General features: G+C 43.1%; 1 protein-coding gene across 2 annotated transcripts in view; it reads right to left on the bottom strand.

The window, feature by feature from the left end:
- Nucleotides 1–1,135: 1,135 nt before the first annotated feature.
- Nucleotides 1,136–17,809, bottom strand: part of LOC128834810 (centromere protein J-like) — a 66,588-nt gene continuing 49,914 nt past the window's right edge. For both annotated transcript variants that reach the window (XM_054023925.1, XM_054023926.1), the window contains 11 exons: nucleotides 15,981–16,229; nucleotides 14,766–14,912; nucleotides 12,447–12,593; nucleotides 12,009–12,123; nucleotides 11,603–11,709; nucleotides 10,352–10,507; nucleotides 7,997–8,101; nucleotides 5,794–5,934; nucleotides 4,932–5,016; nucleotides 4,480–4,600; nucleotides 1,136–2,846 (listed from right to left, as the gene is read on the bottom strand). In XM_054023925.1, coding sequence (XP_053879900.1) covers nucleotides 2,657–2,846; nucleotides 4,480–4,600; nucleotides 4,932–5,016; nucleotides 5,794–5,934; nucleotides 7,997–8,101; nucleotides 10,352–10,507; nucleotides 11,603–11,709; nucleotides 12,009–12,123; nucleotides 12,447–12,593; nucleotides 14,766–14,912; nucleotides 15,981–16,229 — 1,563 coding nt within the window. In that variant the 3' untranslated portion in view covers nucleotides 1,136–2,656. The remainder of the gene's footprint in view (nucleotides 2,847–4,479; nucleotides 4,601–4,931; nucleotides 5,017–5,793; nucleotides 5,935–7,996; nucleotides 8,102–10,351; nucleotides 10,508–11,602; nucleotides 11,710–12,008; nucleotides 12,124–12,446; nucleotides 12,594–14,765; nucleotides 14,913–15,980; nucleotides 16,230–17,809) is intronic.

A 17,809-nucleotide genomic window follows, 5' to 3' on the forward strand; every position in this document is an offset into this window, starting at 1 on the left:
CCATAATTCAAGCACAGCTGGTAAGACATTTGTGACATTTTATTTTGGATCAAGAGCCTGCCAAGGAAATACCATACTTTTGTGACTTTTATTGGGATTACTACAATGTATTTTTCATCTACATGAGCCTATACATGAAGGCCATGTGGAAGTTTTGGTAGTGGACAAGGCAACTATATAACTATTAGATGGATATTACTCAGAGGAAATATTTTACATCAGTTTTTTATTGACTTTACTGTTCTCACTTTTACTTCTGGGTCCAATTCAAGGTGCTGACTTCGATCTGTGAAGCCCTACAGTACATAGTTTAGATTAGAACCTGGTTACTTGAGAAGTTGCCTCTCCTCATGTACATGTAAATGTAAATGTCTTTATGTCACTTACAGAGTATACTATTACCCATGGCACATTTAAATAAGAACAATCATATAACAGTACAATGCCTCCAGCATCTAATAGGAGCCAACACAAATAATCCCAAACGACACCCTCAGAGAAAGCCTAGGTAAACAAACCTTACAATGTGCCCTTAAAGGCAACTGATTCAGGCTGTCAGATCTCTCCACTGTGAATGCTCTGCAGCCCTTCTTATATGGGCCTGCCCAGCCCTGATTGACTGCTCCTCGCAGCCCTTCTCTGATTGGCTGCTTCCCACACAGGCTAACCCCCTTAGAGCCCAGTGTGGGGCAGGCACCCCATAACAGGATTATAATTAATGGTGCAAACAAGCAGATTTCTAGATACTTAATCATGATTTACGGATAAAAGTGACAAGCAAAAACCACCAAACATTTCCTCAATACCCGTAAATGAGCACAAATCAGCTGCTTCATTGATGATCAGTAAACTTTTTAAAAAACAGTATTCTTAGGAATAAGCTTGATGTTTCTCATTTGCAGATGCAAACGCCATGTCTATTTTCCTAACCTGACTGAATGCAGTTTTCAATGACAGCTTTGCTGTGATGGCTATTTGGGACAAACCACTTAGCCTCATTTCAGCCTTTATGTAGCAGCAAGATGTATTACCCTGTAACAAAGGACATGGAATAGAGATCTTTTTGGATTTCTTAAATAAGCTGCCTTTCGCAAGCTATGTAGAAATGAATTAAAGATTATGATAATGAAAAGCACACAATTCTAAATAGTTTATTTTACACATAGAGAGTAAAAGGAATAAAACTACAACTATGTTATCACACCTGATCACATTAAAAAGTATTCATTATCAAATGCTTAGAAAAGAGTAATTACATTTATACACACTGTCATCTGTGATCAATATTAATGGGAAATAACTTGTTTCATACACTTTCTGTCTAGTCAGACTACATTTTCCAGACTGCACAGTAATTTGAATGCAAATTTGTTTGTATTCTGAGCTGCAAGAAACAAAACAGAAAAATGAACAATTGCATAATCTTGCAATTATTTTACACTTGCATGTGAGGAAAGAATAAAGGTAGATTGCTAGGAGTCTGCAGGACTTTACACATGTATTTTGGGTGGCGGAGTCAAAAGAAATTAAATAATGCTAGAGAGAGAGAGACAGAGACAATCAACAAGAAATATTTTTAAAATTAAAGACTTCAGTCCAGATCTTCATGGAGTGTAAATCAACATGGCTCTATTGAAGTCTGAGGAGCTGGACCGTGGTCTTTAGATTTTTACTTAATAAACTGCGTTCACATTAATGATTTTGTTTAATGCAGCATGTCTGGGTGGATCTATCATGCTGAATAATAAAAACAATATTTTTTACATTTATATGGTGTCTTTCCAAAGGATCTCAAAGTGCCTTACAGCTATGGGGTATACATACAACACCATTGAAATGCAGGCACTTCTGGGGTAGACAGAGGAGCCAACTAGCACCCGAGTAAGGGGAAGGGAAATTTTGGGCAAGGTCATCAGGCAAACACCTGGTGGAAAGGAAAGTACTATGGGTTGGTTATAGGGTGACCAAATGTCCCATTTTTAAAGGGACAGTCCCGTTTTTTGGGACTTTTTCTTATATAGGCACCTATTACCCTCCACCCCCTGTCCTGTTTTTTCACAGTTGCTATCTGGTCACCCTAGTTGGTTAATGTCTATTCAGGGCAGACGTGAGTGCAGTTTTAGAAGCCTCATTCAAGAAACACCCACCCAGAAAGCTGTAGTTCAACTAAAATTCAGTGAATGCAAGTAAAATTCAATCCTACATATCTACTTGGAATGTGAACTTATGGTCCACGTGACAAAGTGGACCATATCATATCATATGCTTATCATATCTAGGCATATCATATGCTTAGTCTCCTAGTCCATCCCCTTCTTCTTTACACCCGGTGGGAAGAAGTGAAATGTTCTCCACACTGCAATTTCTGGTTTTCCTTGAGACACGTGGCATTCATTTATGATTTTAGAGAACACAACTTGTTATGAGCCTGATCCTTAATTGACTTTGAGAGGAGTTGTGGGTGCTCAGCGCCACTCACAGTCAGGCCCTAATTCTTTCAAGGAACAGAAAGGCAGGCAAAGGGAAAAGGAACAAATCACATCAGACTTGTGCACTTCCAGGGGATACAGATATCTACACTATAAAATAATAACCAATCTCAACCAGAAACTGGCTTGAACAACCTACATACAACACTGCGCCTAGAGCAGATGAATCACTTCTTATTGAGGATGATGTTGCCCTCTTCGTCTTTGATTCGAACCCGTCCAGAGGAATACTTTGTTTCCTGTTGGCCACTGGAGTACACAGTCTTTATAGTGCCATCGGGGTACTCCCTCCTCTTGAACTGTGACGTGTGAATCTCCTTCTGCCCATTACTGAACATCACCATTTTATCGCCGTTCCTGAAAAAAATGACAATCGATAAAGTATTCAGCCATGTACAAAAACCCAGATTCCCCATGGGTGTATAGTACATCCTGACCAGGAGTGGTGAAAGCTCCCTAAAATGGGGGGGGGGGGGAGGGGGCGGGGACTGGCATCCGAACCGTGGCCCTGCCCCTCCATGCCACCCTTCCCCCCTTGAGGCCATGCCCCCATGCCACCCCTTCTCCCTGAGCCTCCACCCTCACACCACTCCTTCCCCTGAGGACCTGCTCCTGCCCCGCCTCTTCCCACCAAGACACCCCCCCGCACTCACTCCTCTCCATCTCCTCCCCCTGTTGCTTGGTCTTATGGTTGGTAAAAAGTGATGGGGCCATGACCCCCTGGTCACCCCTGTTCTGGCTCCCCTGATCCTGACAGACTCCAGCAGTGGAAAATACACTGTGGGGAGGCTGCTACAGTATAATAGATAGCTGCAGAAACCAATGCTGAGGGCCAGGGCTGCCTCCAAAATGGCCAGCACTGAACAGGGAAGGGGTGTGGATATACTGAATCAACACATTCCAAGAGCTGCTTCCAACAGTGGGGCTTTAATGGAGTCCCATCCATAACTTAAAACTGCTCCCTGCAGGTGAAAGCAACAAGGGAGGTGAAGCTGCAATTATGCTGCGTGAAATGAATCCTCCCTATGGCGGATAGGCCCAGGCTGGTGCAAGGACACACGATTGACATCTCCTTGTGTTCACATGGGTGAAAGTAGCCCTAATGTTATATATGCTGCTGCAGGAGACGGACAGGGTGCACAGGAATGCATCACTGAGACTGAATGTTCTTATGAATATATCTTATGAATATATATAACACCTCAGATGGAAGCTTTCCCCTCCAAGTTTCAGCACAGCTCTGATCTTCAACCACCCAAACGTAACAGTGTTTACAGAAGAACTGCGGTTCTCAGCAGTTCTCACAATGTGGTCTTCATCACAGAGATGCGTCAGTATGTAAACTTAACTCAAATAATAATGAACAACATAATCTGCACTTACAGAGCACTCTTCATCCAAGAATCTTAAAGCACTTTACAAACAGTGGTTCTCACAATACCCCTGTGATGTATGTGGTAGTAAGTATTATTATTACTCATTTTTCGCTGAGGCACAGGGAGGTGTCACTTGCAATGACTTGCCCAAGGAGAGAGAGTCAGCCACAGAGGTAAGTATAGAGGCCAGGAGTCCAGATCTTCAGTCCCCTGCTGTATGCACTAATCCAGTGCACATGACCCTCTGGTGCCTTGCCCCTTGCGTAACAAGTCATTACAGCTGAACAAAGTGAGTGTAAAGTGCTACTAAATCAAATCACACCCACTATATCCTGCTGCAAATGACTATACAAGATGCAAGGCCGTGAGGAATCATCCCCAATGCTTCGCTCTGGTAAAAGCTTTCCTCCAGTCGTACTCCAAATCCTGTCTCTTTTTAATTCTTCTGAAACCTCCGAACAAATCGGTATGTACTGAAAACAAAACAACCCTCTCGTTTGTAAAAATGAACCTTGTAAGACACAAACTAAAGCTGTAACCTTCAGCCCTCCCACCAGGAGAGCCGGTACACATCTGCTCAGTACCCCAGTCACGTCACCTCACAGGATACTTACTTTTCTATTTTTACTACTGTACCATCTGGAAAAACCGTTTCCTCAAGCCCACCATCATAGAAGCGTTTCACTGTCTGATCTGGGAACACAATTTCTTTGGTGCCATCTGGGTGGTGTTTTTCTGTAGAAAACAATATTTTTAAAGTCTATTTAGAAACTCCATCATGTTGGTTTATATGAAACTACAGCATGTTCTTTCACAAGACATAGGGATGAGGAATGAACTTTATAGATGATAACCTATTAAAAATGGTAAAGAATAGATAATGATAAGCATCGAAACGGTGCTTTTACATCTGTAGATCTCAAAGCAAATATCGATTATCCACATTTTATAGATGGGGAATCCAAGGGACAGAGTGGTGACGTGAAAAGTCCCAGTCTCCCAGAGTTAGAGTCAGGCAATTTTTTATAAGAAGATACTCCTGTACAAATTATGAGCTACCACATACCTATCTGATTGTTAGGGAACTGCAGCACCTCCAAGCCATTTGGATAAGTGGTATGGGTTGTCTGTGCATCTGCATAATAATAAATCTGCAAGGACAGTGAAGAGTTTGTATTTTGTTGCTAATATTTTAATAATGGGATACAGTTATAACAACGTTTTTAAAAATCTCTCACAGAAAAATGATTTTGAATTAACGTAGGGTATTTGGAATACGCACAAGTAACTGTATTTATATTTCAACTCCTTCCTCTCCTCCTTCCCTCACATATAGGATGTGTCCCGATTTTAGTGCTTTCTCCTCTACAACATACAAATGATCAACACAGTTGCTAAAATTATCTTCCTTGCCCACTGGATCCTTCCTCTTGCTCCTCCTTGCACACGTAATGAAGTGTAAAATTCTCATCCTACCTTCAAGAACCTGTTCAACTCCACCCCAGCTCACATTACATTATCATCTCCTATTTGTATTATGGTAGCACCTAGAGGACAGGAGCCTATTTCACTGGCACCCTACAAACGTATAATAAAGAGACACTTCCTGCCCCAAGGAGCCATGTCTCACACTTCGCTTTGGATCATGGTTTCCATTTCCACCTGCTCCACCAAAGATGTCAGCATCAGTGCGCCATTTGTTCCATCTTCGACTGCTATCTTGGCATCTTTTCACTCTTCCACTTGTCTGTGGGGTAGACTCTCTAGCCCAGGTCACCAAGCCACCCTGCTTCTCCTTCAAATCTCTACTAAAAAGTCTCTTCTTCTACCATGGCCACAAGATGTAGGGCCTTGTAGTACTAGTCAATCTGCATAAAATATTGACAAGCTTTAAAAAAAAAAAAAAGAAAATACAGGTGTTTACACACCACTCTCTGATCCGGCATGACCTTCTTTACATCTCCATTGAAAAAAGTAACCACCGTCATCCTTTTATCAGCACTGATCTCTTTCTTGGTACCGTTGCGGAAAGTAATGATTCGACGGCCATCAGTAAGCACCTCTTCTACCTTTAAACACACAAAATACCCTGAATAAGAGAAACAAAATGGGCCAAACACCCCTCTCAGCTACACCAGTGCAGCCTCAGTGCAGTCAGTAACGTTGCAGTGGTGTAACTGAAATGAGAGTTTGCTGCTAAATATTTCATTAACACAGGGACCTGAGGCTATGCTGCAGCCCTTCAAAGCTTATTTCTATAGCATGGGTAAGTAATTCCTATGTCACCTGTGTGCTAACACAGAAACCTCCACATTGTCTCTCTCTCCCCACCACCCCCAAATGCGGGCTTTGGCAGGTTGACCAGATTGTTATTTCCGCTCATTCAGTCTGAGTTTCAGAGCACCGGCAAGCACTGTGATTTCAGTGAAGGATCACAATTCTGCAGCTACTCAGTTGGAGTGAGCTAAGACTCCTGATTAAGACAATCTAGTTAGTCTGCATATATCTCCACACAAGTCAGAACAAACTGAGTCCCCCACCAAGAAACCTAGGATCTGGGTGGAGGGGACCAAAATGATCTGATCAGATAAGCTGGCATATGGTGGTAACATATGCAGATGGCAATTTTACTTCCAGATAATGTGACCCCATTAACAAGCACTTCAGCTCTATGGAAGCTAAATTTGCTGTATGCAGAGAGCCCCTCAAGACCACTTGACAAGCAGACAGTGAACACATCATCCGTGTACTCTTCTGCAGCTGATGTGTTTATCAGATGAGACCTGCTGTCTAGCAGAACCTCTAGTTAACCCAAGCAGGGTAATCAGGTTGCATTGATTTACATAACACAATCCATTCAGTGAAATCACAGTGGAGGAGGCGCTCAGAAGAGCTGTGCCTTAACTCTACCATATGGCGCCAGTGTCATAAGCCATTCCTCATGGGAAAGGAAAGTCATGAACAGGAGAGAGGAGGAATACAAAAAGGAAGGGAGGAGGAAGAGAGGAAACTAGGGCTTCCCAAAACAGGCATTGTAATGAATACTTGGGACAATATTTTTATTTAAATGCAATTGTATTCAAAGATGCCTGGATAATAACTGAAAATTGTTATGAAGAACACTTTAACAAGAAGTATTGCTACTAAGAGGTCCACGTGCGTTAGGGTGGGTGTTAATGTCTCGCTCCACCTTTAATGCCATAACACCTCTCTATCCCATTTCTCTAGCCCCCGCAAACAAGCCCAGAACAACTCTTGATTTTATGAGCTGAAAGAAGTGGTGAAAATGCCTAATCTTTTCATGATTGTTTTCCTTTCCAGATGCAGAACTACAGGTCCTGCATTTGCTACTTCTGTGAGAAGGAAGTATGACAGGTAGAGGCTGTCAGAGCCCATCTCAATAACAACTGTGAAGAGTTGGTGGTCTCTGGCCAGTCCCCACCAGCCAGACAGTATCTACATCACATAAACTCCCATTAAAACAACCGTCATTAATTGACACCCTCATTGGTAGCATTTGCAGAGAGGTCTAGAACTGAATGGACATGAGGAATGAACTAATGTCTCATGCCTTAAGCCCTGGTCGATGCCAGAAAACTGACCCATAGCTGACAATGGGTTCCCCCTAAATTAGTGCTGAAAACAGTTTAATGGGACAAGATGGTTTGTAGCAATGTTACACAAGAGTTGGCGGAAGCCTGGGTGCAAGTCTCAACCGCACTTCCTGTAATGGTATTGGAAAGAGGGCTGCCCAATCCATGCAAGCAGATAAACACCACACCTAGGTAGCACTTTTTCATCTGTAGATGGTAGGTGTCATTATCTCCAGTTTACAAATAGGGTAACTGAAGCACACAGGATAAGTGACTCGCCAAAGGCCACACGGTGAATCACTGGTGGAGCTGGGAATAGAATCCAGGTGTCTGGATTCCAAGCTCGTTAGTTGAATCAAATTTCCCATAACATATGGTGTGATCTTTACATTTTTGCTTTCCTGTGGAGAAGGGAAACTTCACTTACAAAATGTTCTCTAGAGCCTGTGTAACGGTAATTCATAGCCATATCAGGGATCCTATTGATCCCCCTTTTTCTACCCTTTTTCTACCCTTACATCTGCGTAAGGTCCCTTACCTTGCCATCTGCATACTCTATTTTTTCTCGGACCTCCTCATCACTCTTTTTGCTTTCTTCATATAGTGAAGATCTTCTGGATAATGTTGATTTTGGAGGAGAAGTCTGTGGAAACATTATAGTCCCTGTTATATTGTTACATGAACATAGAGTTTTGCTAATATTTTTGCTAATCTTAATCAACTCTGCCAAAAATATGGTAATCAGAAGAGCATTACTATGGGAGACAAGCACTGCACAGAAGGGTGAGACACAGGGCCCTCTTCTCATTTACATGGAGGCCCCTTCAAGCTGCTCTGGCTTAAAATGGGCTCAAGTTATATTTACACCCACAGTGTAAAGGGCCCTCAATGTAAGTGAGAATCAGGCCCACAGTGTCCAGACCCATCCTGAACCAATATTAGCTACAGTCAGGGAGTGTGTGTGTTTTGTTTTGGAGGCAGAAATCCAGTGGAACACAAAGTCTTTCTCCTGGCAGGATAGTAACCCATTCAGGTGAGCAACACAAGAGGGAAACAGTAAGCTGCAGACAGTTTAGGGTGTGAGAGTGAGCCAGCACCCCAAATCACCAGCCCTATCTGGGACCCTGGGCCTCTCAGTTTCAGCTGGCAAGGGGGTTACAAGAATATCCTGATCTGATGTGTTCTGGTTCACCAAAGAATATCATATGAGGTCTTAAATGAAAGCCAGGGTCACACTGGTCATTGATACCACTGTGAAATGTATGTACAGATACTACAAAGGAGTTACATATCTATGCTAAAAATATGTTCTTAAATTCTGTATTACAGCAGAGGTGGAGAAACAGGTTTCCTGTCAGAAAAAAAGGTATTTATTCACCTGTTTCTCTGTTGCATGTAAATTAAGCATCATAAGCTAACACAATGGAGGCATATTTACATATGAAGTCAACAGGGAGACGTGAAATCAACAGGAAAGAGCATACAGGAAAAGCAAGCGATGGGTTATCCCATCTCAGAGTACAGACAATGAACTTTGGGGATATAGGTAGAAGACAAAAGTTAGTAACCTGCACCTAGGAAGTAAACAGGTAGAACGTTTACATTCATGAAAACGGGATCTTAATCAGCCTTGGTTGAAATCGCTGCAAAAGGCTTTGGGCGAGATAAACTAGACAGGAGGTTAACCTAATAGTTAAGTTTAGTCTCTAGGAAGCAAGTCAAGATTTTGTTTTATATATCACCCTTTTGTTCCGTTATCCTTACTCACTATCTCTTGAACCTTTGATAATAAACTTATTGTTGTTCTCACTATACATAAAACTCAGTGCTGGGGTATTAAACAAGGTGCTGATCCTGAGCTGAATCATACAAGCTGGTAAGTATGCTGTTCCCCTGGGGACTGCAGCCCTGGTATTTCTGTGAGTGTTCAGTGGAGAAGGGGCCAGATGCTACAGGGCAAATGCTTCAAAGGGGTTCAGGGACTGGGGTGCACCTATTGCTAAGCTGCAAGGCAAAGGAAGGGCGGGCACAGTCCAGAGGAGAGGGTTTGAGTGGCTAACAGGCTGGAGGTATCAGGTTGCTGAAAGCCAGTTAAGCACAAGGAAGTCTCCCTCTCATTAGAGACGGGGGGGGGGGTAACAAGGTGACCCCCAATCCTGGGGACCCCGAACACTGTCACAGCATTCCAGAAGCTGTCCACCCTCTCTGAAGTTCCTTAGCAATGCCTCTTCCCTCCCTGCCAAGATAAGGGCCTCCCTGACCTTTTGCATTATTCATGCTTCCTCAGTGGTATTTTCACCAGTGGTTCCCCTTCTCTCTGAATTTAACTGTCTTCCATTCCCCATTTCTTCCAAATCCAGATTTCCTAACAGTGGCCCAAAACACTTTCAGGTTTTCTCTGCTGCCTGCCGATGTATGCCAAGATATCTCCAAAGGGTCAGAGTGCTGCTTTTGCAGCAAAGCCTTCTGGGGCACATTAGCAATGTCAGGCAGTGACAGAAAACACACACTCTGAGGAGCTCTGAAGACAGCTGTGGCAACTAAACTGTAGTTAAAAAATATTTAGTTTTGCTTAAGCTTTGCACTGGAGCTAAGAGCAGCCCCAAGTCTTGCAGAGAAAATAATCCTTCTTCCTACCCCCAAAGGTCATATGCATTTTCATCAGGCAACAGAAGGCAAGGCCTTTCAGGAGCTTGAACTAATATTAGCCCATGAAAGAAATGTGATATAGTCTAGTGATTAGGAAAGAAGGCTGAAATGGAGGGTTCTGTTTTCCCTGGCGTATTTTATTTTGCTTGGATTCACGAAACAACATTTCAGCACATGGTTGCATGGCTGGAGCTACGGGTGTTGAAGATCAATACGTGAGCCAGTACCTATAATTAGCTCAAACCTTTGCTTCAGCATCCAGTAATGCACAAAAACTTCCTGCTGGTGTTTTTCTGCCACTTGGGATTATGCTGTTTCTCCTGGAGAGTGTCACAGAGGCTGTTTGATCCCAAGGTTTAAGTGATTTTTGAGTCCTTTTAAGGCACAGATTCTCTTTCTCCTGTGTCAAGATGAAAATATTAAGTTGCAACATAAACCTCCTTAAAACCAATCGTTATAAAGGGCTCTTTTCACAGAGAAACATACCATAGGATTTGTAATAGGCTTACCATATTTAAAAAATAAAAAAAGAGGACACTCCACGGGGCCCTGGCCATGCCCCTTTCCCACCCGCCCCCGCCCAAATTCCGCCCCTTCTCCACCCCAACTCCGGCCATTCCCCACCCCTTCCCCAAAGTCCCCGCCCTAACTCTGCCCCCTCCCCTGAGTGCCCTGCATTCCCCCTCCTCCCTCCCAGCCGCGCAAAAAGGGCTGCCTGAGTGCTACCGGCTTCACGGTTTGCCGGGCAGCCTCCAGACCCTGTGCCCCCGGCCAGCGCTTCCCCAGCGCAGCTGGAGCCTGGGAGGGGAAGCGCTGAAGGCTGCCCGGCAAACCGTGAAGCCGGTAGCGCTCGGGCTTCGGGCAGCCCCCATGCCTCCGGACCCTGCGCCGCCGGCCGGGCACTTCCCCTCCCGGGCTTCGGCTGCTGTGCTCCTCCCCTGACTCGTCGGCTCTGTTTAAGAGCCGAACTGCCCAAGCGCTACCGGCTTCGGGCAGCCCCCATGCCTCCGGACCCTGAGCCCCTGGAGCCCAGGAGGGGAAGTGACCGGCCGGCGGCTGGGGTCCAGAGGCATGGGGGCTGCCCGAAGCCAGTATCGCTCGGGCAGCTCGGCTCTTAAACAGAGCAGAAGAGTCAAGGTAGGGAGCACAGCAGCCGCGGGAGGGGAAGTGCCCGGCCGGAGGTATTTTTCCCCGGACATGTTCGGCTTTTTGGCAATTCCCCCCGGACGGGGGTTTGATTACCAAAAAGCCGGACATGTCTGGGAAAAACTGGACATATGGTAACTCTAATTTGTAAGATGTCACTATATTGTTTTAAGTACAGTGAGCACCAACAGATGGGAGGGAAAATGAAACAGACTGAATATTGGCCCCACTGAAGACAATGGTAATTTTGCCAATGACTGAAATGGGACTAGGATTTAGCTCAGTGTCTGTGAAAGCTGAAGTATAAATCTTGCTGGATGATTAAATATTTCTCTATGTATAAATATACCTGTGTTTCTGCATTGTTATTGCAGGATTCAGGGCTACAAACATCATCGTTCTGGTTGCTAAAGAGGACTGTGTCCTCTGAACTACCTGAGGTGGACGAAAATCTGCCTACAGGGTGTGGAAAGAAAAACAGATTCAAAAGGTCAGTGCAGGCTTAGGAAAGTGCCCAGTCATACAACTGCCACGGTGTTGTTTCAGAGTCCATTTTTAAAATGCTGACTTTCAGATTCATGCAACACATTGCCTATTGCAGCAATAATGTCATTCTTGTTGACAGCAACACTTGGTGCTGCCTCCTCCTGGAGCAGAAGAAAGAAGCCGTACACTCACCTGCAGACCACTGCTGGCAGGTGGAAAGTTCCCACAAATCGTAGCCATAGAAATGTAGGGCTTGCAGGAAATCTTACCTTTTATGTAAGATGATGAGTTGGTTTCCTTAGACACAGTCAAGTGTGAGACGGGAAGTACAGGTGACTTCCTGCCATAGGTTCTTTGTTCATTAAGAGATGATTGATGCATAACCTAAAACAAAACGAAGAGTTTTAGACAAATATACAGTCCTACCATCTCTGTAACTTGGCAATTCTCAGTGTATGAATGGTCACATGTGAACTTCTCCTGGGCTGTCAAGAAATGAAGCTTGTACAATAAATAAATTTGTTTCTATTTAACTGTCTACCTCTCCCCCAACATAAGCGTATTGCTTGTCATCTTAGATGTAAACTCTTTGGGGCGGCACATGTCATAATGGATCCATGATCCCAACCAGCGCCTCTAAGCAATATCATAATATAAACAGTAAATAATCATAACAATCAGAATAGTCTGCACTATTAACTGGTTACCTTCGCTGGCTCAAAGGGTGTTAATCTTCCCTGATGGGGTGTTCTCTTGCCAGTGGGTGTCGTACTTCTGCTATGAAAGTGATTAGATGGTGTCTTTTCTCTGGGTTCCCTGATTACTGATTTCAAAGACTCAGTCCTTTGCACTGCCTGAAATGGATTCAATATTTTTGCATTAAGTATACACTGTCATGTTAAAAAAAATCACACTGAAGTCATTCTGTAAAAGTAACAAAAATAATTTGCTTATTTCAAAAATGTTAGAATTTTTTTTTAAATTTACTTTTCACTATTTTTGCTGTTTGTTTACTTTTCACGTTTCTCTCTCTGCTTGGAAAATGGAAGTGGACAACCCACTTTCACTTTTGTTTCTAAGCAGTTTCATTTTCTGGTTCTTGTAAAGCTGGAACAACCCTGCGAAAGGTTGCAATCACAGCAGCAGGATGTTCACATATTAAGCACTTATAGATTCATAGAGTGAAATCTGGCCCTACTGAAGTTAATGGCAAAACTCTCATTGACATCACTGAGGCCAAGATTTAACTCACAGTTTTTAAGGCCAGATGGAACCATAACAATTGCCTTGTGTAAAATTTTCAAAAGCCCTTATGTGACTTTGGAGCCTAAGCCTCATTTTTAAAAATGGCATAGGCATTCAGGAGCTAAAGTCCCACTGACTTTCAGTGTGACTCAGAGGCAGTGCTAGCCCATTGGGGGCCCTAAGCAGGAATATTTTGCCCCCCCAACACATAATAAAAAGCAAATGGGGGTCCCCTTGAGCTGCTCAGGCCCTAAGCAATTGCTTAGTCTGCTTATGCCTTGCACCAGCTCTGATGTGACTTAGTCTCTTTTGAAAATGGGATTTAGGCTCCCAAGTCTCTTAGGTGCTTCTGAAAATTGTATCCCTAATCTGACCTCATACGTAACACAGACCATAGAATTTCACCCAGTAATTCCACATCAGCTCATAGCTTCTAGTTGAACTAGAGCATATTGTTTAGCAAGACATCCAGTCTTGAGGACAAACATCCAATCTAGGCCACCCCATTCAAAAGTGGGGCAATGACAAGCTAATAGTTCGCACACAATATAAATGTTGCCCCTTTGTGTCTGTGCACATTACACAATACAGTCTTTATTCACCTGATCACATTTTACTTCACAAATAATACAGTATAGAATTTTAAGGGTTTTTTCCTAAAATCTTCCTGCCATCTCTATTCATGTTGCACAGTAACCTCATTTCACAAGTAACTGCCTTTTACATGTTTTTAAATTCCAAGTTACTTCAGTGACTGGGCAGGCAAATGTGGTAATTGCTGCAGCTACTGTGGGAAGTAGCTTCCACATGTCCCTGGATGTTAGAACATATTTGTGTCATGAGATCATTAACTGCAGAGACAGGAGGAATCTCAGTTCATCTGACCGACAAGGCACAGATATAGACTAGGTGTAAAAAAAAGGCAGGGGAAGGATTATTATTCGGGATGTTCAAATGGAGACAAAATAAAAAGTTACAACTTGAAGCCAGGAGGAGGAAAATTCTAACTAGATATTTAGGAAAAAGTTCTTAAAAGTGAGATGCATCAGACAATGGCGTAATCCAGCCACAGAAGAGCAGTCAAAGGGCTATCAATATGAGCCCAGTGCTGCACTCATTATGGTCAAATGGGAGTTTTGCCATTGATTTGACTGGAAGTAGGATTAGGTCTTATGTGCACTAAAGAGAAATTGGGTTTCACACTTTGGGCCAAATTCTGTGTGGTCTCTTTCGTAATTACGCAAAGCCTGAAACAGTGAAAATACTGGATTTCAGCTTTGCAGAGACAAGGCTGCAGAGAGCCCATGAAAGGAGACTTCACAGCCTCCCGTGTGCCGTGGTGCAATTCTCTAGTGTGTCTCTCTCTTCAGAACCAAAGAGCCAGGGAGGGTTGGGGGAAGGGGAGGCTGGAAGAGTGGGTGGGGCAAGGCTACTGGATCCTCTCACACTGTGCAAATTCAAGGGCCAAAACCATGCATTGGGGCAGGGGCACAGTATACTGTGATAACTACAAATAGGCAATTCAGTTAGGCTTAAAATAGGAGACAGATGATTGTCTCACACCATTATGGAGTTAGGAAGAGTGCAAGGAAAACTTTACTACTGCACGTTCTTAGTGCTGAGTCACAACACGGGGCTATGTAGAAAAGGTGACCCCATGTATCTGGACACTTTCATTTACATAAATTTTGGTCCCAGAAATCATTCTCTAAAATAAGTCTCATGTTTTTAAACTGTGGAAATGTGACTGTTTGCAATAAGGACCCGAGTTTTATCCATACTTTCATATTCACATCTCTGGGGGGGTGTTTCTCCACTGGAGTTTTCCTCCCCACCGGAGTGGTGTTGCGACTCTTATGGCTACTTCGCAATGGCCTGTCTTCTAGGTTAGCCAGAGACGATGTCCCTCTCAAAATAGCTTCTGAAACCTAATGGAGAATTTATGATAAACAAAGCAATGGTTTATCCATCACATCTAATAGAACCAGTCACGTCATCTTGTACCTGGTGAAAAAACTCACACCAAACCTTCACATTTTCTGAGGTAACAAGGCAATATGTACACAGGTAGCTACTATTCAGTCAGCTAGACCACAGGGGGGTGGAGGGAGCAGGGTGCACCAGTTTTCTCCCAAGCAAAGAGATCAATACGGAATGGAAATCCCTCACTATTAGGTGCCTGGAGTTGGAAAACGTAATGGCTCATACAGGAGATAAAACAGAATCACCCTAAATTTATACACAAAAGACTAGATACCCCATCTGGCTGAGTTTGGGGCTAGCCAGGGACAAGGTGGTCCCCAGCATAAGTTACAGCCGCCTCAGGGTCATGTCCCCTATACAGTGCCCTTATGCCAGCTGAGGATTCTCCAGCCCAGAGGGAATCTTCAGAGGCTGAAGGCCCAGGCTTTATGGCTCTTTTGCACCACCAGAGCAGGCCAAAGCAGGTGGAGTGGGGGCCAGAATCTAGACAAAAATGTCCAGCGTATTTTGCGTTCTCTAGCTCTTGCTTTGATTGGGATTGTTATACAGTTTTGTTCCGTACTGGTGTCCTTTATGTTGCATACAGCACAGCTGGAATCATTTTTCTGTGTGACCTTCACTATGCATAAAAAAAAAGGGTCATCAGAAGTAACAGGCAGATTCCAGTCAAGTTAAATTTGAATTTGGGATTATATTGTCCAAAGGAGCCTAAGGGAGTTAGGGGCTTCATTCTCATTAATGCTATATTAAAATATATAAAGATTATTTACCATTTCCCTTGCTTTATCAAGTGAAATTGGTGGTTCCAGGCACCTTGTAAAGAAGAATGTAGTTACTGTCACTTATAAAGGGAAGGATGGCCCAGTGGTTAGGGTACTAGCCTGGGACTGGTTATTTCCCTGAGAATAATTGGCTAAGAGAGAGAGAGAGTATGCTCATGCTCTCCTGATTCTAGAAATCTTAAAACTTTGAATTGCTCTGACATTGGTATACCAGACACTTCCAATGCTCACACAATCACCTACAGACAATAGATCCTTCAGTACCGGGGTTTCAGATTTTCTGCTTATGAAATCCACAGCTCTAGATTTCTTTTCTGCTTCCAGCCTCTGATGCTCTGAAACTCTGAGCTCATCCCGAAGGTCCAGGTTCTGTTTGGTCAGCATCTCAATCTGATGTTTTAGCTTGCCATGGGCAGCATGCCAGTGGGACTCATTTCTCCTGAACTCCTCCTGGAGCCCTGCAATCTGCTGTTTTAACATCTGTTATTAGGGAAAGGCACAGAACGTTAGTGCACCATTCCAGACGAGGAAAGCGCAGCTCATGCATTTGGAAAGACACATGAAATCTGTTGTTTTGCTTAAAGCTTTATTGAAACTTTTCATTATGACATAAACACACACAAAACAAAATCACACCAGATCTACCAAAATACACAGCAATAAAACAAACAAACAAACAGAAATCCATGCTGCAGAAGAGCCAAAGAAAAGGAGCCTAAGAAAAAGGAATAGGTATTAGCCTCCTACAGTATTTAAGGTGTACTGACAAGCATCTACAGCAGTGAGATATTAAGCCAAAAGGGATGATTTTCAGAACTGCTGAACACCCACTATAAATGAAGTCAGTGGAAGTTGCTGGTGATCAATACCTTTCAAAATCAGGATCTAACATTCCAACCATCATGGAGCATCTCACTGTGTTTGCATTAAAAAAAAAAAAGATTTTCTTTAAGCGGCTTGGACTGATGGAACAATTTGACTGATTCAGGTTCTGATCCTAATGAGTCTAGAACATCTACAACTCTTGCTGACGTCAGTGACAACTCAGGCATGGATGTCTTTCAAAAAGACATGCTATAGCTCAAACAGAAGTTATGGGCTTGATGCAGAGATTAGTAGATGAGGTTCTTGGGCCTGTGTGATGCAGGAGGTCAACCGAAATGATCATAATGGTCCCTTCTGATCTTAAAATAAAAATCTATGAATCTATGGACACTGGCCAAGCCATTTTAGAAATATATTTAAGCGCACGTTTCCTTAGACATGCCCTGCCCCTTTATTAATCCTGCACCTTTAAATGTAAAGGAGTGGATGTGCAAAGATCTCGAGCCTTTCCTTTGCTCAGGGAGAACTACACCTAATGCTTAATTGTAATCTGTCATTTTGACAGATAGGGAGGAACTGGCTGAGAATTTGAAAGTGGAAGGCATCTTGGGTGAAAGTGATCACAAAATGATAAGAGTTCATGATTCTAAGGCATGGTAGGAGGGAGAACAGCAAAATAAAGACAATGGATTTCAAGAAGGCAGACTTTAGCAAACTCAGGGAGTTGGTAGGTAAGATCTCATGGGATACAAGTCTAAGGGGAAAAACAATAGAAGACAGTTGGCAGTTTTTCAAAGAGACATTATTAAGGGCACAAGAGCAAACTATCCCATTGCATAGGAAAGATAGGAAGTATGGCAAGAGATCACCCCGGCTTAACCAGGAGATCTTCAATGATCTAAAAATAAAAGAAGAGTCCTACAAAAAGTGTAAACTAGGTCAAATTACAAAGGATGAATATAAACAAATAACACAAGTATGTAGGGACAAAATTAGAAAGGCCAAGGCACAAAACAAAATCAAACTAGCTGGAGACATAAAGGGTAACAAGAAAACATTCTATAAATACATTAGAAGGAAGAGAAAGACCAAGGACAGGGTAGGCCTGTTACTCAATGAGTAACATAGTGAATGCCAGTGAAAATGAGGTAGGATCAGAGGCTAAAATAGGGAAAGAACAAGTTAAAAATTACTTGGACAAATTAGATGTTCTCAAGTCACCGGGGCCTAATGAA

Source organism: Malaclemys terrapin, chromosome 3 (assembly GCF_027887155.1).
Source record: "Malaclemys terrapin pileata isolate rMalTer1 chromosome 3, rMalTer1.hap1, whole genome shotgun sequence".
NCBI lineage: Eukaryota > Metazoa > Chordata > Testudines > Emydidae > Malaclemys > Malaclemys terrapin.